The sequence below is a fragment of the Plecotus auritus genome, assembly GCF_963455305.1.
Source record: "Plecotus auritus genome assembly, chromosome: 5".
Taxonomy (NCBI): Eukaryota; Metazoa; Chordata; class Mammalia; order Chiroptera; family Vespertilionidae; genus Plecotus; species Plecotus auritus.
In genome coordinates, this window is record NC_137776.1 from 99,016,294 (window position 1) to 99,039,585 (window position 23,292).

The 23,292-nt window shown below is 46.0% G+C and overlaps 1 protein-coding gene across 2 annotated transcripts; it reads right to left on the reverse strand.

Moving 5' to 3' along the window:
• Positions 1–359: 359 nt before the first annotated feature.
• On the reverse strand, positions 360–22,743 carry AMMECR1L (AMMECR1 like). 2 transcript variants are annotated; one of them, XM_080671347.1, is made up of 9 exons: positions 22,286–22,574; positions 20,865–20,973; positions 10,878–11,321; positions 8,208–8,318; positions 7,776–7,890; positions 6,969–7,059; positions 5,394–5,490; positions 4,512–4,565; positions 360–3,824 (listed from the first exon to the last, which is right to left on the reverse strand). In XM_080671347.1, exons 3-8 carry the CDS (start codon positions 11,282–11,284, stop codon positions 4,538–4,540), a joined length of 849 nt encoding a protein of 282 aa, XP_080527473.1. In that variant the 5' UTR covers positions 11,285–11,321; positions 20,865–20,973; positions 22,286–22,574; the 3' UTR covers positions 360–3,824; positions 4,512–4,537. The 2 variants fall into 2 exon arrangements, with proteins under 2 accessions (XP_080527473.1, XP_080527472.1); XM_080671346.1 differs by lacking the exon at positions 4,512–4,565 and having other exon boundaries at positions 22,286–22,743.
• Positions 22,744–23,292: the final 549 nt, after the last annotated feature.

Below are 23,292 nucleotides of genomic sequence, written 5' to 3' on the forward strand. Positions count from 1 at the left end.
AGACAAGTGAAGTATTATTGGAGGTCATGACCACCACCTAAAATATGTAGCCTGAATGAATACCATCTAGTTGGCTATCTTTAAAAATAGGATGACTGGTACCACTATTGCAAAAAAAAAAAAAAAAAAAAAATGAGATGCCCGGCCGGAGTGGCTCAGTTGGTTGGGCATAGTCCTGTGTACTAGGTTTGATTCCTGGTCAATGGGTTGTGGGCTCAATGCCAGGTAGGGGGCGTGCAGGAGGCAGCCGATCAATTATTCTCTCTCACATCAATGCTTCTCTCCCCCTTTCTCTTCCTCTCTCTAAAAATCAATAAACTACTTAAAAAAAGAAAAAGGCAGGACAAAGAACAATTTTTATCCATAATGATTTATTCTCTACAATACTTCATTAAAGAGTTCAATGATTTGCACTCAGCAGTTATATAGCCAAGAGGCAACCAAGTGTAATACGAAGAATTGGTCTGAAGTCCTTGCACTTGAAGGCTATACAAAGTCTCTTGCTTCAAAGAAATAGGAAAATTAATAAAAAATACACAAGCTCCCTAGGCTCCAGAATCTCAACAGAAAATAACATCAACAGTTAGTGAAATAGTAGGTGTTAACATGGAAAACATATCTTGTGCAAATATTAACACCTAGGACTTCTGTATAGATGATTTTTATTACAAACAATAAAATGTTATGTCTCCATTACAAACCTTTCATATTGAAAGGATCTCTAACATGAATTGCTTTAATATTAATTAATTATGAAGCAAAAAAAGTTTAAGAACCTCACAGTGGGAACAATCCAACACTGACCAACTCTAATGATCAGACATTCTCCTTTAATGTAAGACAAACACAATTCGTAATGACACAGAGAATGTCCTCGCTGTGGGTGTCAGGAGACAAGCTCACTTTCCAGACCAAAGGCACTCACTGCTAGGGAGGAAACAAGCTCTGAACTAAACCCGCACGTGGGGCTGGTTCCTTGAAAACAGTGGTCACCTACTGCTCAGCTTGAGCAGCCCAAGGACAAATGGAGCAAGCAAGACCATCCCTTCTCTTTAAAGCCACCGCTCACACGTGGACAGGCCGCCCTCATCGCTGCGAAGGTGGAGGAGAGCACTTCAGTTCTAGTTTGGAGCTGTCACCCCCTCTGCACAGCGGCCACCCGGATGGTCCAGACTCAAGTGTTTTTCCTGAGAGCAACCTGCTACACCTTCATGAGGTGGCCATGACCGTGGACGCCCAGACCGCTTCCCGACTAGGCCCATTGAAGATGTACACGGATGGCGCCCTTCTTTCTAGGGCCACAGAACTTTCCTTGGTCAACTCCGGAGTCCCCGTGACAAGCAAGAGGACCCCAAGCATCTCCACTGCTGGGCCTGAGTGGAGCGCAGGGACTGGGAGCCCACTGCAGTGTGGTGCTGGGCTGCACCAGCCAGTTCTTGCGGAGATTCCCCAGCCCTCTAGTGTGTGGGTTCAAATTTTTCTGTTCATTTTCTTAATGGCAGGTATCCTACCCCACCCCTAATAAGATAAAATAAAAAAATCACTATACATTGGGGAAGACAAATAGGGCAGCATTTCTACGAGAAACAATAGGCTTGAAAAGCATGGCACTGTAAATGCTTGCATGACCAGTTTCACTGAGCGTGCTCAGGGGTAAAATTTTAGCACCATTTTTTTTGCTTTTTTTTTAAATCTTTAGAAATTAAACACAACTTTTAACATAGAACACTTGAACAATAATGAAGTGTAGCCCTATAGATCAATACTGTTATACAAATTGAAGGTGGGTGGTTTAGTCCCAAACTGACCACCCTGACATCAATCCATGGCACCTAAAAGTAACTGTCGTCACGTTTGTAACATTTATTATTCTCAGCAGCAGGAAATCATGAAACAATCCCTTCATCTTCAATAGCTTTTGCATTACCTCTGCAAGGAAAAGGGGCAGAAGTGAGAATGCAGCCCAGCCTGGGCATCCGGATGTCAGCCCATTGCCCCTGCGCACGCCATAGCCTAAGAGGATGACGCCAAGCTAGTCTGCCCACCTTTATTCATCTCTTCCAAGAAACGAGACAGCTATGCCTATAATAGCATGTGTCGTTTCTTAGACTGTGTCCCTGTCCACCCCCTTCCCCAAATCTGGCAGAAGAAAACTCAAAAGGTCTTTTGACTTATTTGCCCATTCTGGAAAGCCACACCACCACCACATAAATGTTTAAAAATAAATTAAATAAAAACATTGTGTCCACCAGGTTGACATCCAATCCACTTCAAGAGTTCCCCAAGTGCTGCTGAAGTGTCACCCTCAGGCTCTCTCCTCCCACCGGCCACACCTCCTGTAGCCCTCCAGCAGTGCCTCTGTGACAGTGCAGCCGCGGCCCCTTCCAGGTCCCCGCTGCCATCAGCTCTGCACCAAGGGAGCGAAGGCTGGGCAAGAGGGAGGAGGACTTGCTGACAGGTACTTAGTCAGCAGCTATGGGAAAGGGAAATATGCCACAGGAAAATGGAAGGACCGAGACTAAAGTGAGCTGTTTGGAAACCTGCCCTGGTGGGGTAAAGATTCCCAGCATATTAGGCAAGGTAATGATTCACCTTGTTTAATTACACAATGTTGTTCTAAAGTCCTGTAAAGGACCGAATCAACTGTCTTCTCACTCCTACAGGGAAACTAGGAAAAGGAACGCCTCTGCTTTTAAGTCCCTTAAAGATGCTTGCCTGAAAGGACAAAAACAGCTTGGAGACCCTGGATTTTCTCCTGTGACAATGTGTCTTTCTACAGCCCAACCCAGGTGTGTGTTTGAACATCTGTGTCTTCTGTGAACCTAGATGCAGGTATAGGCACTGCTACCAGGGCGAGGAGTGAGGTAGCCGGGTGGTAAGGAGGAGGCCTCTCCTTTCACGCTGCACACAGCAAGGATGTCCTCCAGGCATCCCAGTTCATTCCTCAGCAGGTTACACCAGAGCTCTCTGTTCAGTACCAGGAGACTCCATGTGAGAAGAGTGCCCGAAAATCCAACTGACAGCAGGGTTAGAATTAAACCTTGGAGGTTGATTGAGCAACGAATGAGATCTGCCACACCATCCAAAGGGCTTTCAATCTGGATGTGAGTGTCTGTCCAGGAGCCTCACAGGACTCACGGTGCCCACGGCCAACCCGAACATGGCGTCCACTTATGAAGCATGGAGGTTGTAATCAACTGTTGGTATGCAATAAACTGGACGTTTAAAAAAAGGAATTTAAAACAACCTAAAAATGTGTCTTGTTGGTCTCCGTTGCCCAGACTGCCAGGGGAAAACACATCTACTCGATCTGGGGAGGCTACAAGGGTGCAAGTGGGGTAAACCTTCAGGAATCATGAATTCCAGCTCCCACTGTGTAGCCAGTAAGCAGGTGGCCACGTGTATGCCGAGGGCCTTCTGAACCCACAGGCAATTCTCACTAGTCATGGAGGAGCCCCAATCCAACGGAACCCCATAATGAGGAAAGGCTGAAATAAGGCTTGGGCCCCTCAAGTTCTGTTTCATTCAATATAACCCTGCCTTCCCACTCCACAACCCCGAGTCAGCTGGAGGCAGACTTGGCAACGGAAGCTAGCATCATAAAATGGTGCAGTAATAGAAGTAACTGGACCAAGAAGAGGAGGCGTCCGCTCCAATGATGTCATAGCCATGGGTGGCCACAGGGGGGTGGGACTGGTCATGCAGCCGTGTGTCAGGAGTAATGATTGTAGAGGGGCGGGGCATGAAGAGTGCCATTCTGGAAAGAGTGCTGTCGAGAAGCAATATATTCTGCATAACTGATTGTCACCTTCTCACTTCGGTACCTGTGTGAGGAGACAGGGAAGGGTATTATGAACCCCCAACACTTCACTCAGTAAAGTCACTCAGCATAGAAAACCAAAAAGCTTATTCCACATTTTGAAAGAATAAAATGGAAGACCAAGAGCAACCTTACTTACAGAAAATGAAAGACAGCACAAGAAAACAATGTTGTTATTACAAATGAACGAGATGAAAAAGCACAATCACAATATCCCTGAGAAGGTGTTTTCTGCACATCCCACCTTTGACACTACATATGCTTATCGTCAGGTAATGCTACGGGGTCTGGAGGAAGAATCTCAAGTCAGAGGACATGGTGGCAGATTGGAAGAGGACTGCAACCAAGGCCCAGTGTAAACTGCAAGTCTACTTTCAGGTTAAAATGAGGTAAATGACAGAAATACAACCTCAATTTGCAAAAAGTAACAAGTGAGTTATTTATAACCAAAAGGGCACAGATACCTAATTCTGGGTCAAATTCTCATGAAGCAGGTTAAAGGATCCTGGGGCTATATAGGACAGCCTCAATTCCTAGATGAATATGCCATCTATCACAGGGTCATCAGAACAGAATTCATAGCACTTTGGCTTTGCTCTGGAAAGAGCCATGAGTCAGGATGCGAAGCATGGGTGTTACAAACCTATGGAGCCTACTACAGACCACAGGAGCTGGGTGTGACAATCCTTACCCAGAGCCATCTCTTTCCCACTGTAATCACTCCTCCACTGCAAGGTGATTATTCCTGAATTTTGACAGGGAAATGGCTGTTCAAATAAATTATAATAATAATAATGATAATAAAAATGCTTTGTATTTGAAAGTTTATTTTTTAATTTTTCTTGGAATCCAAAGCATTTAAAAAACACTGGGTTATCTTCCAGATAGACCTGTGAGGTTACTATATGATTATTCAGCATTTTACAGATCAGGGGGCCAGAGGCCCACAGAACCCATAGAAGCTAAATCTATCAGTGTTTTAGATTTCAGTAGGGATGGGAAGAGAACTGACATCTATGCTTGGCCCTGGTTTAGAAATTCCTCATATATTACCTTACCACACCTAAAACAACCCTAAGGCATTACCATTCACTTTTTACAGACAGGAGAGTTTTTCCACTTAAGAGTGGCAGAATAACTGACCAGGTCCCATGGCTAAGTGGTGAGGCTGTTTCAGACCCCAAGGCCACGTACACTGTACCACACTAGGCAGCCCCCCAAAGAAGCATTCACTCCCAACAGGCAGGGGCGTTTCCTTTCCAATCTTCATAAGAAGCGTTTTCTGACTATTCCTTTAGGGTGCCACCTGACTGCATCAGCCTCCCCCAAAGCGAGTCTGGCACAGACACCACGACTTGCTCAGTGGCCTCGCCTGCTCCCCTGCTCTCAGCTTAGCTGCTGGGACACTCAGGAGACTGAGTCTGCTGTGCTGCCACTGTCTCCGCAGGGCCTCACGCACCGCACTTCTGTGGTTAGGAGACAGCAGACACTTTCTTCCCCTTTCCACCAACAAGTACCCTCCATGCAAACCCAACTAGATTAAAATGACAAGGAAAACGAGACACGGGGTTACCTGGTGAGTCTGATCGTTTTTCTGAATTCACTGGTAATTGGAGCCTTAAAGCCACCTTTCCTGAGCAAGGAGTCTATTGTCTGGATCTGATCCCAGTCTGAGGAGAGGAGACACACTGAGGTCAGGGCACAGTGACAGAGGGTCATGCTCTCACACAGGGAGAGGCGGAAGCGGCCACATCTGCTAGGGAGGGGCAGGGGAGTCCTGGGCACCCCTCACTGACAGTCCAAGGGAAACCTTGGCGACCTGAGATGATGGCCTGACACATGCCGTATGGCTGTCCCCAGACCCCTGCTTCTGTCTCTTTCCTGTCAGAGATGTGATCCCAGTGTAAATATCTAGGAACAAACATGGTTCCAACTTAGACTGGCTGTGGACCTACTGCTGGGAGCCAGGGCTGTTCTGTGGAAAGAGAAAATTCAGTTCTGCAGCTTATATTCCTCAGTGTGGCCTTCCTTCATTTGATGATTTCTTAGAGTCCAGTTTTCAATGATAGAGAATAGTAGGAGGGAAGCTATTCCTTTAACAGGATGGGAAAGTTGTTCACACAGTGCTGCTGTGTTGTTCTTGCATGTTTGTAACAGATAAAACCAAATATATCAAACTGAGAACCAAATAAAACTCCCTAAATTACTGCAATATGTGTCACTTTTTAATTTTCCCAATCAATATTCAAATGGCAAAAATACTTTGGTTATTTACCTAATTATCGTCACATCTCAGTATTAGAAAATACTTATGGTGTGCCCTCTTGTACAGAAATATGGGATTTATGATTTCAAAAAGGTGGATAAAAGGCTTCCGTTTTGTCACATCCTCACTGCTTTTGAAAAAGTTTAAACACAACCACAATGAAAACCAACAAGGCAACTCGCTGGCCACATAATTAGTTCACTGACATATTAAACTGGACATTTTTCTCTATTTCAGGTTCACATCTAACAAATACTGTGTGTGCATTAATTTACATATTAAAAAACCAGAATTCCAAGAAAGAAAGAAAATGAGGTTACATATCACAGAAAGTACAAACAACACTCATCGGTATTCTCTTAAAGGGAAACCTGCCCAACCCATTTCCCATCTCCAATGTCACAGTTTAAGAACTTAGTAACTACCAAGTTCTTCGCTACCAACACCTCTACTACTAAGTTCTTTAAAAAAATAGGATTAATTATGTTTTGCCTTTTTCCAAGTATAATACTGTTTAATAATTCATGACCAAGAGTTCAAAACTCCCGATATGGGCAGCTTCCCTTTACAATGAACTCCACAATATGGTCAAGTTGATTAGTGGAATTTTGCTACAATCACCAATCTTGGAGGACAAGAAATAAAGCTATTCCCTGAAAGTGAAATAAGCAAGTAGGAGAAATCGTGCCCCTCTTCTCCCAGCATCTGCATCGTTCAGAGTTCACTTCTCCTTCTGGAAGAAGCTGGTAGGTATTGAAAGGAAGAAGGGCACTCATTCTTAGTGGCACTTGGGCTGAAAGACCACACACACTATTCTCCTGCCTGGTAGTTGGCAACACTATGTCCGGTGTTGTTCAATGACATTCCATTTGTCCAACTCACCTTGCTCCTTAGCAACCTCAGGTAAATATGTGGCTGTACGTTTGACACCTTTTTCATTGATGAATTCAATTCGAATTCCATGGACCCCTACCTACAAAAAAAAAAAACCCACAACCAAATAAATGGCACTGATTTATTCTAAGGAAATTTCAGCCATCCAAACATAAACATGAGAACCTCTTGATTTTCATCACGAATGCTCTGTCAGATAAAAAAGCCAAAAAAACTAGCTTGAGAGATGTGATTCCACATGTAGTCACCTAAGAGTATAAAGGTTATAGAAATAAATTCTTTCAATTGCTCATCTGATCATCTTGAATACTCCACCTTCAATCTAGTCCATTAAATGAAAACATATCACAGGGTTTGATCTGGCTCGGGGCTCTTCACAAATGACTCTAAATAACAACTTTGACTCAAGGGCTCACCAAGAAGGATCTGGAATATTCCACTTTATCATGATTGTTTCTTTTGTTGTTTGTTCAATATTATTGTCATTATTTTAATTTATCTTTATTGTTGCAAGTATTACAGATGTCCCCTTTTACTCCCCCACCTCATTATCATTTATTAGGCATGGGAGAAGGATGTAAACCCAAGTAGACTTGGAAGGAAGAGAAAGCCTTCACAATTCTTTCTGCTTCTGATATTGTAGCACCGTTTCTGTCCACCCATGCTTCCCATAATGGTTTCCAAACTCAACTTTCACATTCTTATACCCTCTCAATGAAGGAGATACATCACCATGTACTAACCCGAACCCAAATGCAACGAGAGACGCAGAGTTCCAAATGCAGCTGTTCTCACCTCCCAGTCCAGATAATCACTGGCATCCTCAAAGTTAGTGAGGAGGGAGACAGAGCAGGAAAGTTTAGGCAGCTCCTCTCGGGTCAGGGGGGGGAATCGACTGTCCTTAAGTGCACTGAAAGGGGACAAAAAAACATAAGTGAGGCTACTCTGGAGTTGGGAGCATGTGCCCGAATATTTACAACTGGAGCTACGCAGAGAACTTCCATTACCCATTCATACCAATGTGCTCAAACACAACTTGATGCTATTAACTGTCTATACTGGAACCAGTAAGAGACTCACCAGATTAAAGCTTCCACAGTTCCTGATTACCAAGAAGAGAACACTCATTCTTTATTACTTTGAAGACATAACGTCTGGCAGTTGTTTTCGATTCTGTAGATAAATTTGATCGCCAATTTTTCCACCAATCGTGCCTCGTGTAATTACCTGGTTAACGTGTATTCCCTGAGTCCTGAGTGAAGATTCATGGCTGAGAAGGTCCCAATGCAGCCACGAAGCCGCTTGTCCCGCCCTGTCTTCCATGTCACAAAGAGCGGACTAAAAAAGCAAAACACAAAACACTCTCCAGCCCCAAGTCAATCATGGATAAGAACAGACTGTGGCTTTATTCCTGCTCATTTGTTATTCCCCACAAGGACTGCCTTCTGAGCTGCCAGCTATCTGCAGGACCCTATTCCTTTCTGGGAGGTGTACAGTACCGGCGGGACATGGAGAGGACACCTTGCAAGGCGCATGAAGAAAGGCCCTCTGGGCAGCCTTTCCCACGGGCCTTGCTGACACATGCATGTGCTACAGTCCTCTTCCTGTCCAGGACTTCACTTTTTTCCCTTCTAATTCTCCATGTCCTTCTCTTCTTTACCCTATTTTGAATGTCCAAGTTCCCTAGTTCCATCCTTCATGAAGACACACTGGGCCTGTGCACCTCCTTCTTATCTGCAAACACTCCCTACAGCCCCACACTGTTCCCATAGTTATTTCTGCCAATGGCAACTACAAACATTTCCTGCTCATAAATGTTCAGAAAAGAAAAACAATGTTGCCCTAACCGGTTTGGCTCAGTGGATAGAGCATCGGCCCATGGACTGAAAGGTCCCAGGTTCGATTCCGGTCAAGGGCATGTACCTTGGTTGCGGGCACATCCCCAGGAGGGGGTGTGCAGAAGGCAGCTGATCGATGTTTCTCTCTCATCGATGTTTCTAACTCTCTATCCCTATCCCTTCTTCTCTGTAAAAAATCAATAAAATATATTTAAAAAAAAAAAAAAAGAAAAACAATGTTTCCCGAAGAGAGCTTATTACTAGCAGAAATCGCCACCTTCCGTTCTAGGCTACATCAGATGGATGGTGACAGGTTTTCTAGAAGAAGTCTCAGGTCTGAGACTCCTCCATGCCCCTATACTTTTACCTCTTTGATGCTTAAAGTTACCTACTTCTTTGATCATTGTTACAAAGCGGATCTCCTACCCACACGTCTTTCCCTTGTACTAGAACAGCACCAGCCAGAGTTACTGTCTCAAAACTACTCCACAGCCCTCAAGTAGTCCAGTGTTTGCAGGAGGAAATACGAGCCCGAATATAATGGCCCACAATGCTGCAGCCACCACCCTCTCCCAAATCTGTGTCCATCTCCTTTATAGATACACCTGCTCCCACGAACACCCAGTGTGATCATCTGCACCTGCTCAGCAGGGTTTTTCTGACTATGGTACCCTCTGGCAATACTGCCCTGAAAAGTTAGGCTTTTTCTCTTCATCTCTTCTCCTCTGACACCATCACACAGGAGGGACGACTTCCGCTCTACTCTGCCCACAGTGCACCACACCCTATTTAACTTTGTGCCTATGGTTTGCCGACTCCACAAGTCTCCCAAGAACAAGGACTTTTCTTCATGCCTCTTCACTCCCTGCCCAGTGGGCTGTGCAATGCCTTACCCTGCTGAGTGAATGACCTCAGGTCAATGCTCCAAGCATCTCAAAAAACAAAGCTCTTACAAGGCAACTCAGAGCTGCTTCTAATTCTGAGAAAGGAGCAAACACTGGCATGAGTTTCTTCACTTTACGATTTATACACACTGCTTACATCATTGGCACGTGAGAGGGCTGGGGACAAACAAAAGAGTCTTGAATTACAAAGAGTAAAACACAGCCCTGGCCGGTTTGGCTCAGTGAATAGAGTGTCGGCCCGTGACCTGAAGGGTCCTGGGTTTGATCCTGGTCAAGTGCATGTACCTCGGTTGCAGGCTTGATCTCCAGCCCTGGTTGGGGCACATGAAGGAGGCAACCAGTCATTGTCTCTCTCTCACATCAATGTTTCTCTCTCTCTCTCTCCTTCCCTCCCTTCCACTCACTCTAAAAATCAATAGAAAAATATCCTCAGGCGAGGGTTAACAAAACCAACCAACCAACCAACCAACCAACCAACCAGTGAAGCAGATTCTGACATCTGGGTGGGGTGCCAGCAGCCCTGAGATTTCCATGCGATTGCTGATGAACAGAGGGAGGGAACCCCTATAAAAGCATCACAGCTCCCATTAAATGAGCTCCTAGTTTCCAGCCTGGCCCTCAGGCGCTCCCAGTTCACTTGGACTTCAACACTACTGGGGTCCACGATGTGACATGTGACGATGTGATAGTGTGACCTGTACATTTGAAACAACAGAAGAGCCAAGAAAAAAATCCTGATTTCCAGAACATTACTTTCACAAGCCTACACCTCCTCCAAATATAACCTAGTCCCTTTCCAATACTGAATCCAGTGGATACTCTAGATCAGTGGTCGGCAAACCACGGCTCGCGAGCCACATGCGGCTCTTTGGCCCCTTGAGTGTGGCTCTTCCACAAAATACCACGGCGTGGGCAAGTCTATTTTGAAGAAGTGGCGTTAGAAGAAGTTTAAAAAATTTGGCTCTCAAAAGAAATTTCAGTCATTGTACTGTTGATATTTAGCTCTGTTGACTAATGAGTTTGCCGACCACTGCTCTAGATATTGCTGGATATTTCTCACCATCCTATTCCTAAATCACATTTAAGTTTTTATAAGTAGCGGGAAGATGCCATCTGCCTTTCTCATTGTCCCCTGCTCTGATGGATTTACTCACTAGGGGTCATTGGTGAATCTAGGAAGTCGTGGCTGAGGAAAGCCATAGAGGTGACAGTAGAGGACATCAAAGCAGTAGCAGCACATCTCTGCGGTCACCACCAGATTCTTGGTGGTGTTGACAGTTCCATTGGGTCGGGGAAGAGGACTCAGAGCTCCCGATGCGGGATTCATTCGTGTAATGGGAGAGTTTCCAGGTCCCAGAGTTAAGTCTGACACATTCTCCCGACCACTGCTGCCATCCACATGCTGGTGGTTTTGAAGAGGTCCTGAACTAGAGCCGGGGACAGTGGTGGCCTGGTTCCCGTGAGTGTGCGTTCCACTTCCAGATAACTTGGGCTTCTTGACCCCACAACAGCCTGCTGCCAACTTGGGCTCGAGTGGAGGAACGCAGCGTCTTTTTCCCATCCTGACTCAGTGCCCGCGGTCTGGAATGTACAGAACCCTAACCAAAAAGAGAACAGATAAGCATTGACTCAAATGGTTAGCTAGAAAGAGAAAACAAAAAACAGAAGAGTCTCCACACACAGGCAAGAGTCCTCAATGCTCTTTCTCCCCTAGGTCACATGGCCAGCTTGACTAGAAGAAACCCTGAGTTCCACAGCAGGAATGCCTAAAGGAAGCCATTTTTTTATTTTCCATGAAGCTATGGTCCACATGGATGGAGGCAGGCAGCAAAGTGTTCTCTTGCCTGGGCAGAAGGAAGGGTGGGGCAGCCGTGAAGCTGGATGGTGGAGGGCATCGCAAAGCTGGTTGGAGGACTGCCCTGGACCTGCCAGACTCGTCATCAGGCTGCTTTCTCTACTGCTTCAGAGGATCCAAATGGAACCGCCCTAATTTCAAAGGACCCCAGAGGAACACCACGCTTTCCCTTGTGAACCACATCCTTTCAGCATTTTCTCATCACTAACGTAAATATATGGGATTTCAGTCCCCGGCCTTAGTGAAGGTGAAAAGCAGTTAGCTGTCATTCCAAAAAGAGCACACCTTCTAACACAAGGCTCCCATCTTTCTGTGCTTACAGCTATCATTCGAAAATGCTACTCATTTTCTTTGGTTTTCAGAACTCCACTTTCCACACATCTCTCTATCCTTTTAAGACCTCATTCAAGAAAAGCTAACACCTAGTAGAAACCTTTATTCATACAACGACCCAAGCTTCATAGTCCTTTTGTGAGGTAGCCTTTCTGCCCTGTCATAGCAAAGCAGACATATGCAAAGCCACTCAGCTTAACATAGTGTGTCATCAGATGGGCCAGAAAGCCATCTGATCATGTGAATGGGAGGGAGGATCTTTTTACTAATTTTTTTTTCTTAAAAAGCCTAAGGTATAAATGTATAGCTATAACATGACCAAAATCCTCTTTCTGTTGTGTCAATGATCACAGAATCAGGAAATAGATCCTAGTTATTTCAATATTGATTATACCAAAATTTATAAAATTCTGTTGACTTGAGAAAAGTATACTGGTTTTTCTCAAGTGACTACATGTTTGAGCCCTTTCCCAGATATTCTCCCTAAATTTTCTCTGATTTGAACACATAAGCACATCACTGCCTTTTTACGCATTGCTCTAAAACAGTGTTTTGGTTATAAATTCCACAGCTTTTAATTCAAATTAGATGTTTACCTACCCACTTGCAATGCCATTATTCCTACAAAAACAGCCTGTGACTTTAAGTTGAATGAGATATAAAAATTCCATAAGTTTTACTCATTTATGTTCGATATATGCTGATCCATAACAGAATACACATTTTTGTATCTAGGGCAATTTTTAGTGAGTTGAAAGAGCTGAGGAATAATACTTGTGCACTCTTCAATGTTTGGCTTGAAAATAGGATTCTTTTTGAGAAAGCCTAATGCACTTGATCCATTAAAACTTCTAGAAACTATACTGATTCTGAGCACAGACTTCATTGTCTTGTTCAGATAATTAAGAGAGGGAGCAGAACATCTTGGTTGAAAAATACTGACTCCAGAACCAACTGGCCTGGGTTCAAATCCTAACCCTTCAGGATTACCTCTAACTCAGTTTCCTCACAATGGAGTAACCAGATTGGCCTCGTGTGTTTGTTAGAAAAATGAGTTAGCATATGTGAAGTGCTTAATACAATGTCTGGTGTGTAGTAAGTGTCAATTTATTCAGCTGCTCTCACCATCTGGGTTTTGTTTGACTGCTCCCACCAGCATGAACTCCTAGGGTCAGGACTTCACTGTGGAGTGCTTGCCCTGAACACAGTGGGATTGGGCCTAAACAGGCAGTCGAACATCCCTCTCACAATCCAGGACTGCTGGCTCCCAACCGCTCGCCTGCCTGCCTGCCTGCCTGATTGACCCTAACTGCTTCTGCCTGCCAGCCTGATCACCCCCTAACCACTCCCCTGCCAGCCTGATTGATGCCTAACTGCTCCCCTGACAGCCTGTTTGCCCCTAACTGCCTTCCCCTGCAGGCCTGGTCACCCCTAACTGATCTCCCCTTCAGGCCTGGTCACTCCTAACTGCCCTCCTCTGCAGGCCTGCCCCCCCAACTGCCCTCCACTGCCGGCCTGGTCACCCCTAACTGCCCTCCCCTGCTGGCCTGGACACCCGTAACTGCCCTCCCCTACCGGCCCAATTGCCCCCAACTGCCCTCCCCTGCCGGCCCAATTGCCCCCAACTGCCCTCCCCTGCAGGCCCGGTTGCCCCCAACTGTCCTCCCCTGCTGGACCAGTCACCCCTAACTGCCCTCCCCTGCCAGCCTGATCCCCCCCAACTGTCCTCACCTGCAGGCCTGGTCGCCCCCAACTGTCCTCCCCCGCAGGGCCGGTCCCTCCCCAACTGCCCCCCCACCCCGCAGGCCCAGTCGCCCCTAACTGCCCTCCCCTGCTGGCCTGATCCCCCCCAACTGCCCTCCCCTGCAGGCCCGATCACCCCTAACTGCCCTCCCCTGCAGGCCTGATCCCCTCCAACTGCCCTCCCCTGCTGGCCTGATCGCCCACAACTGTCCTCCCCTGCCGGCCATCTTGTGTCCACATGGGGGTGGCCATCTTGTGTGTTGGAGTGATGGTCAATTTGCATATTACTGCTCTATTATATAGGATGTGTTAAATGAAACAGAACTATCTAATCTCTAGAGAGTTGGAGTTTTAACAGGCCAACAGGGCCTGGAAGCTGTGCCTCCAGAGACCCAAAATTCAAAGAAACCAAAAGAAAGGATGAAACACCAAGGTTAAAGAAACCTTTGCTGATTCTCATTACACCAAAGCACACCTGAAGGAAGAGCTAGATGTTATGAGATTGTGGCAACTCAGGTGTTTGTTAGTAGGTGTTATCAACTACCTGACCGGGAAACAACCCGGAACAGAGCAACAGAAGCGATTTTCACACCACACAAGGCAGAAAAAATGAATTCTGGGAATATTCTGCCTACACACAATGTATAACCACTAATTGGCAGTGGGAACGAACACAAGAGATTACATTTAACAATTCCCCCACACCCTCCCAAGCTACAATTTGAAACCAAGAGAATCAACCCAAATCGTGTGACTCTTTAGGCCCAAGCATTTCTTGGCAGGCCACTAAGCAAATAATTCAATCCATGTTCTCAAGCAGTGACCAAAGGCAGCCCTTTATCTTTCAGTATAGAGCAAATATTAAGTGAGCCACAATAAAGGATGTTAAGTAGCCCTGGCCTGGTGGCTCAGTTAGTTGGAGAGTTGTCCCGATGCTCCAAAGTTGTGGGTTCGATCCCCAGCCAGGGCACATGCGAGAAACCAGCCAATAAATGCATGGACTCTGCATCAAAGATATATTAGAAGGCACTACTTAAAAATTTATTCTATAAAATTAAATCTATGGAAAATTCAAAACATGAACAGCTCAACAAACCCAATATCCAGTCTTAATAATTTTTAACATATGGCCAATCTTTTATTTTTTTTTTGAAGTATATTTTATTGATTTTTTACAGAGGAAGGGAGAGGGATAGAGAGCCAGAAACATCGATTAGAGAGAAACATCAATCAGCTGCCTCCTGCACACCTCCTACCGGGGATGTGCTTGCAACCAAGGTATATGCCCTTGACTGCGATCGAACCGGGACCCTTGAGTCCGCAGGCCGACGCTCTATCCACTGAGCCAAACCAGCCAGGGCAATCTTTTTTTTTTTTTTTTTTTAAATGTTTTTGTTGATTTCAGAGAGGAAAGGAAAGGGAGGGAGGGAGAGACAGAAACACCGATAAGAGAGAAACACTGATTGGCTACCTTCTGCACACCCCCTACCGGGAATCAAACCCAAAATCTGAATCCCAGGCATGTGCAGTGACCCGGAATCAAATTGGAGACCTCGTGGAGCATGAGATGCCCCTCAACCAACTGAGCACACCGGCCGGGGCATATGGCCAATCTTATTTCATCTATAGCCTACATACTCACTCCAGCTCCCTCCTTCACTGAATTATTCTGAAGGCATGTTTTTAAGGGGGCAAACATTTTACTTATCTTTCAGTATAAAGCAAATATTAAGTGAACTACAATAAAGAATGTTAAGTAGCCCTGGCCCGGTGGCTCACTTGGTTGAAGAGCTGTCCTGATGCTCCAAAGTTGTGGGTTCGATCCCCAGCCAGGGCACATGCGAGAAAACAGCCAGTAAGTGCACGGATAAGTGGAACAACAAATCCACATTTCTCTCTCTCTAAAATCAGTAACTAAAAAAAAAAAAAAAAAAAAGAACGCTATGTAAAACAGGGTGCTGGTAGGAAATACTTTTATTTATTACATTAACCACTATCCACCAATTTCATCAAAACTTTCTCTTTAGTTACTCTTCTAACCCTACTCCAACAAAGCAGGCATCTCACCACAACCAGGTAGTCCCAGACTCAGCTTCCAGGAGCACCCTACAATAAGCAGACACTTATTTCTCCAACAGTTTGGCACCTGAGAGTACAGCCTAAGATATCTCAGAGTAGCAGCGCAAAACAAAATAAACAAACAAAAAAACCCCTAAAGATATACTCAACATCTCTTCTAAAACAATGTGAAAATTTGTTTTTACTCTTCCTCAAAACCTCATAAAAACTAGCAAAAATGGTACTTTGATCTTAGTACGAGTAACTGAATAGTTACTGCAAAGTCAGTTCATCTGAAATAAGTGGAAACTAATGTAAAAATCCTTGTTTTACAGACACATTATATCACTGAGACCCTCTCAAGCTTTCAGTTAGTCACTTTCAAAACTAAACTCACCCAGCCCGGTGGCTCAGTGGTTGAACACCGACCCAGGCACTAACAGGTCTCAGGTTTGATTCCTGGTTAGGGCACATGCCTGGGTTGCTGGCTCAATTCCCAGTAGGGGATGTGCAGGATGTTTCTAGCTCTCTCTTTTCCTCTCTCCCTAATAAGTAAATAAATCAATCAATAAAAATGTAATAAAAAACAAAAAGCTAAACTCAAGGGCCACTGTAAGAGCCAGTAGTAGTGATCTCATTTTCCTCTGTTCACTAGAGATGAGAATGAACTAGGTAAAATGGATTTCCATCAGATGGAGACGAAGATGTACTTCCACAAAAAGCTGGAGGAAATAAAAGGAATGACTGTTTCACCTCCTAACTTAGCAAGTGTCAAATAAAAATGTTCTCAGTGCTGAAGAGTCATCACACCTTCCTTAGGGTCCATAACAGGCCAGCTGGCAACTCCTCCTCCCTTTCTGTGGGGAAGCGGGCAGGGTTCTACCGTCACTTCAGTACCAGCCAGCCCTGCAGCCACTGTCACCCTTAATCTCAGGGCTGGATGCCTTTACCTTTCACTACACCTAACCTGGTGCCCTGCATATGGTATACACACCAGCCATCTTATCTACAGATTTCCTAGTTGACTTCATTTAAGTTTGCCATTTTATGCGAAGAACTAGAGGCTCAGTGCACGAATTCGTGCACCAGTGGGGTCCTTCAGCCTGGCCTGCGGGATCCGGTGAAACTGGCTCTCCGACATCCCCCAAGAGGTCCTGGATTGGGAGAGGGCACAGGCCAGGCTGAAGGACCCCACCGGTGCACAATCGGGGCAGGGAGAGACGCAGAAGGTTGGCCAGCTGGAGAGGGACCGCAGGAGGGCTCCAGGTGTGTCCGGCCCATCTTGCTCAGTCCCAATCGCTCAATCCCAATCGGCAGGACCCCAGCAGCAAGCTAACCTACCAGTTGGAGCGTCTGCCCCCTGGTGGTCAGTGAACGTCATAGTGAGCAGCTGAGCGGCCTTAGCATATCACGCTTTGATTGGTTGAACAGCCAACGGGTCGACCGGACACTTAGCACATTGGGCTTTTATTATATAGGATGTTTATGGCACAACCTAATCTTTAAATACTTGGTTCCATCCTGATGCTAACTGTGTGTCAGAAACTGGAGCTAAATTCTAAGTATTTATTCTTATCAACAATGTCAACTCTATTCAGCCCAAACCTAGGAATCATTTAATTCATAAGAAAATGGATAGCCAATGTGGATAATTCAAAAGTTAGGTGAAATATCCCCTACATGAACTTCCTGGTTTGATTTATGCTAGTAGCTGTCTTCTTTGCTAAAACACACCAGTAACTGGTCAATCCTGAACTTAGCCTCAGCTGATATTAACTTTACGTTGCTTGGGCAGACCATACCTACTTTTTTAAACTGCACTGGAAAAGAATTTTCTTTCTTTTTGAATTGATGGGGCACTTTTATTTGCCTGAAGGGCAATTTGATTTCAGGAGTTAATACAAACGTTGTCTTATAAATTGCTGATGTTTACAAACAAAGTATAAAGATCAGTACTGAGGGGAGGACAGCCTGACTGAAGTGGCCTTCCTCTCCCAATACTCCTAAATCACTGCCAACAATAAGCTGACGCTGCCAGAACAGTTCCCATCTTCAGAGTACAGAACCCTAGGCTTTGGGGTTACAGTCTAGGCTCAAATCTCAACTATGATTTGCCACATACTGGCTATGCACTCAGGCAGGCTGCCACATACATGTGGCCTTGGGCTCCTGCTACCCCACAGGATTACTTGTGAGTAGTCAATGAGCAACACATTAAGAGCATTTAGCAGTTCTTTAACTTATAACTACTATTTACTAAAGTATCTGCTATAACCAATACTACCAGTGTCTCTATTAATAAAAGTAGGGTCGGTTCCAAAAACAACATAGCTCTGAATTCTTACCATTTCTACAGAAATAAGTGCCTTCATAATAAAATTCTATTGAGAACCACCTTGTGGGGGAGGGGGGCGGGGGAGAAGTCAATGGGGAAAAAAAGGAGACTCATGTAATACTTTAAACAATAAAGAATAGTAATAATAAAAAAGAACCACCTTATAGTTTAAAAGATTATAATATTAACATGTGATTATTACTCCAATGACTGTAATGCTTGCCTCCTGGAAGAGCAACGATTTCTAATAAACCACCCACCGTTTTGTCACTGTGAGTGCCAGGACACATAAAGAATGACTGTTGGGCTGAAGAGAGTGGTACACAGTTCTCTTCTATCTGGCTCCTCCTAAGTTTATACTAAAAAGAAACTAAACTTGCTAGATATGCTATTATTATAGAAGCCTTGATATATATTGAGTACTGAGAGAACTCCTTCAAAGTTAGATTACAAAAATAATCAGATTAAAATATCTAGAAAAGCCTGGAGGTGAGAAAAACACACCAGGTTTCACCTTTTGAAGACAAGCCTCAAAACAGTTAACTAGGGCCGAAACCGGTTTGCTCAGTGGATAGAGCGTCAGCCTGCGGACTGAAAGGTCCCGGGTTCGATTCCGGTCAAGGGCATGTACCTTGGTTGCGGGCACATCCCCAGTGGGGGGTGTGCAGGAGGCAGCTGATCGATGTTTCTCTCTCATCGATGTTTCTGGCTCTCTATCTCTCTCCCTTCCTCTCTGTAAAAAATCAATAAAATATATTAAAAAAATAAATAAATAAATAAATAAATAATTAAAAAAAAACAGTTAACTAGGGGGCACCACCTTACTATAGGAAAGATTGGTAGTAGGAGTAGGAAAGAGGCTAAGAAAAATAAGGTCTCTGCATATTTTTCTCTTATTAGTGTACAGGTAACTGTTCAAATCAAGCTTTAATACAGAAGGGAAGAGACTTTTCCTTTGTGTGTCAGAGAGTTAAATAAAAACTGCATCACATGAGTAGTGAGATGGCACCTGAGATACAATTCTGGCTGACTTACGGAACTATTCCAAACAATAGTCAAATGAAAAACTCACAAACATTCTGGTAATCATTTCAAATAATCATTTCCATATTTCTGAAACCCCATCACACACATCATACACAAAATACTTGCTGTGTGAAAAATTTCCCTGCAAAATATATTTACCTATATAATTAAAAGTTAGACTTAGAAAACTTCACAGAACTATACATTTTCATGTTAACTTAAAAGAAAAAAACATAAATATAGGAGTCAAAAGTTCTATTTTGTTTTTAGATACCTTCCCGTTACTATGTGCCAGGTCTTTCTGGGCTTCAGTTCTTTCTTTCCATTTTTTTTTTTAAAATATGTTTTCATTGATTTAAGAGAGGGAGAGAGAGATAGAAACATCAATGATGAGAGAGAATCATTGATTGGCTGTCTCCTGTGGGGTTCGAGCCCGCACCCAGGCATGTGCCCTTGTCAGGAATTGTGCCCAGGATCCTTCAGTCCGCAGGCTGATGCTCTATCCACTGAGCCAAACCAGCTAGGGCTGGGCTTCAGTTCTTTCATTTGTAAAATGAAAATATTGGTTCCCTGCCTCCCTTACAAAGGGTTTGGGAGACTCCAACAGATGTAAACCATGCCCTCGCTGGTTTGGCTCAGTGGATAGAGCCTCAGTCTGCGGACTGAAGGGTCCCGGTTTGATTCCAGTCAAGGGCACATACCATGGTTACATACTCGATCCTGGTCCTGGTAGGGCACGTGCAGGAGGCAACTAATTGATGTGAGACATTGATGCTCTCACACTGATGTTTCTCTCTCTGTCTCTTCCCCTCCCTTCCACTCTCTCTGAAAATCAATGGAAAAATATCCTTGGGTGAGGATTAACCAAAAAATAAAAATAAAAAAGATGGAAAGCCCTCTGAAAAAAAAAATCTAAAAAGTGTTTGCATACCATTATTAATAAACTCAAAGGGCCGAGCTAACGTGGCTCAGTAGTTGAACGTTGACCTATGAACCAGGAGGTCATGGTTCGATTTCAGGTCAGGGCACGTGCCTGGGTTGTGGACTCAATCCCCAGTGTGGGGCATTCAGGATAATCAATGATTCTCTCTCATCACTGATGTTTCTATCTCTTTCCCTCTCCCCTCCTCTCTGAAATCAATAAAAATATATTAAAAAAATAAAATAAACTCAAAGGAAGCCCTGGCTGGGTGGCTCACTTGGTTGGAGCGTTGACTCATGCACCAAAAGGCTGCAGGTTCGACTCCTGGTCAGGGCGAGTACAGGAGGCAACCAATCAAGGTTTCTCTCTCCCCACTCCTGTAAAAATCAATAATAATTTTTTTCCAGAACTTTGTTTTCATGTAGAATTTTAATTATTTTCAAGATAATAGCATCACCATAACAGATTTAGGGCAAACTGTTACAAAAATCTCTGAACACTATAACTGTATGGAAGAGACCCAATAACTGACCTTGATAGGAACTGAACCGAGTTATGCTCTTTGTTTTTGTTTTTTTTGTTTTTAAAGGGTAATTTGTGAAGGGACAGAGCCAGACTTATGTATTCAGACAAAGAAGGTAAGTGTAATGCTACATATACTACCACTTGGTTACTCTACTGGGATTATGAACAATACATATTTAAATTATTTTAATAGAGAGCAAGTGGAAAAAACTTCATCAACATTAAGACCCCCACATGGAAGTAGAAAAATCAAGTAAACAAAGTAAAATCTATACCCTCAAGTCCTAACACAGGCCTAAAACAAACAATGAACTTCTATTCTAAATATCCAAAGTAATACTCACTGAAGCAGGAAGTTTGTCTTGCCAGGGGAACAGCTATAACAGAGGAGGGGAGCTATTTTGTCTCTGAAATGAATTTTCTTCCTTCCGATTCCATTCTTCCTTCCTGTACCTAAGATGGAAATGCAGGTGCAGTGAATGAACAAAATCAAGGTAGTGTAGATGTAAGAGACGCTTTCTGAAAAACTACAATTCAACAGAGCAACTTCTAAAAAACACAAATAGCTAAGGAACAGGCTGGCTCTCCGAACTTCAAACATTTCAAAACCTAAACATCAGGCGGCAATGGCAGTCCCATGCATCGGTTCACCTCCTCCTTGGCATCATCACAAAGCAGCGAGGCCACTGAGGATCAAAGGTTTTACTGAACCTGAACATGAGACACACATTAAAACTTTCTCCACCACTAATTTATATCAAAACTTGCTCTCAGGCCAAGATATACCGTTTCAAGGCTCTCCACCGGTTTCAGAATACCAACATATTCCCAAATCCTCTGCTGCAGAGATGGTGCTGAAGTTACTGGACAGCAGGCCAGGGTCCGAGGACAGGCCATCGTGCAGCGGCGGAGATGCTGACTGTGGCTAAGAGCCATCCATCCTTACTCTTAGTCTCGCATCAATCTCGTCACCAACTCTCCCCACCCCTAAGAGCAGAGAATTGAGCTCTTTCCAAACTTGTCAACAGGAGACTGACTCCAAGCCCCACCTACTCCACTCGAGCAGAGGGCAGTGAAAGAGGAGAGGCCCGCGGGGACAAGAGGGTGGAGTGGCCAAGTGAGGAGTTCAGGTCGGGACACGGCACAGAGAAGGGCAGGGAATGAAGGGCAAACCCACGCCTGGGAAGGAGAGGCAGGCAACCAAGTGGGAGGTGGGAGGGCGAAGGAAACAGGGCTCTGGGAGGGCAAGGGAAGAACCGAAGATGGGTTTGGCCAAATAACAAACCAGGAATAGGAGGAAAGCGTGTGGAAAGCGGCACGAGCAGCACGAGCCAGAGTGGGAGCGCAGGGGCCGCCGGCGGGGGCCGAGCAGGCCGGGGGAGGTGGAAGGTGGAAGGTGGAAGGTGGAAGGTGGGAGGTGGGAGGTGGGGAGGGGAAGCTGAGGGGCCGGAAAGACCGCACGGCGACGGGTAGGGACGAGGGGCCGACCGCGGACGTGGAAACCCGTGGCAGGACGGGGAGGAGGGGGCGGGGGGCAGGGGAGGGGCAGCCGGGAGGTCCGAGACCCCCCAACTTTACCGGGACCCGAAACTGTTTCCGGAGGCCGCGCGGAAGGGAGCGGGAGCCCCGCCTCACCCAGCAGCGCCTCCGACCCCCGCCCTCGTGGACACGCGGCCTGCAGGCCTCCCCCGCCCTGGCCCGGGCCCTCGCCGCGATCCCGGGGAGGAGGCCAGCGGCCGGCGGGGGAGGCGCCGCCGAGTCCCACCTTCTCTCCCGGGCCAGGCGCAGCCAGGGCGGACGGGACCTCTCGCGCGCCGCCTTTTCCCGCCTCATGGAGCCATGCGCCTGGGGGGCCCAGAGAAGCGGCCCGCGGGCGGCGGACGGGCGGGCGGGCGACGGCGCCGGCGGCGGAACTGGAGGGCCCCAGCGGCTGGAGGACTGAGCGGGACCGGCCCGAGCCGTCCGTATCCCGGCAGCCACCGGGGCAGGGTGACGGGACGCGCGGAGGGGCTCTCCAGGGGCTCCGCGAGCGCCGCCGGGCCCCTCCGGGCGCCGTCACGTGGCCCCGCCGGCGCACGGTATTGGCTGGCGTTGAATTTAGAGGCGGTTTTGCAGGGTCGGGTCGCTGTCGGGCGGTGGGAATCGACAGGGACCCGCAGCAAGGAGCCCAGGGAGGCGGGCCGGCGGCGCCGCACACCCTGCGGAGGCCGCTTGGGCCGCGTTGGCGGCAGGCGCGGTGCATGCCGGGTCGGCCCTGCGAGCGCTGGGCGCGCCGGGACTTGTAGTCCAACCTGGCCCCGCCCCGCGAGCATCCCGCCCCGGGCCTCTGCTCTGAGCGCCGTGGCTCCGCCGCCGCACTGACTCGGCCGTGACCTGAGGAGCAGCCCAGTAATCGGGAAGGGGCAGCTCTGACCAGCTTTCAATTTGGCCGACTCGCGGGCCGGAAGGGCCAGCTGCACCAGCCCAGGGTCCTGTCAGGAGTCTACCCACCTCTGCCCGACCCCCAGAATCCCAGGGCTGCCGATGACTTCAGTGGTTTTACCCACAGTACAGAGCTATTCAATAAACCTCAGCGGCAGCACGGCAGGGGCCTCAAAAAGAACAATAAAAAAATACCATTTTATTAAAGTTAGGAATAAATTATTTTAATTTCACATACTTGCTATTGGATTTGAATTGATGACTTAGCATTTCTATTTTTTTAAAAATATATTTTATTGATTTTTTACAGAGAGGAAGAGAGAGGGATGGAAAGTTAGAAATATTGATGAG

Coding starts and splice junctions, on each gene's coding strand:
- AMMECR1L (XM_080671346.1), bottom strand. CDS start 11,284: ATGGGAAAAAGACGCTGCGTTCCTCCACTCGAGCCCAAGTTGGCAGCA. Junction 7,891..8,207: donor AGGGAATACACGTTAACCAG/GTAATTACACGA, acceptor GTCCCCTTTCAG/TGCACTTAAGGACAGTCGAT. Junction 5,491..6,968: donor TGAGGTTGCTAAGGAGCAAG/GTGAGTTGGACA, acceptor TCCTCTCCTCAG/ACTGGGATCAGATCCAGACA.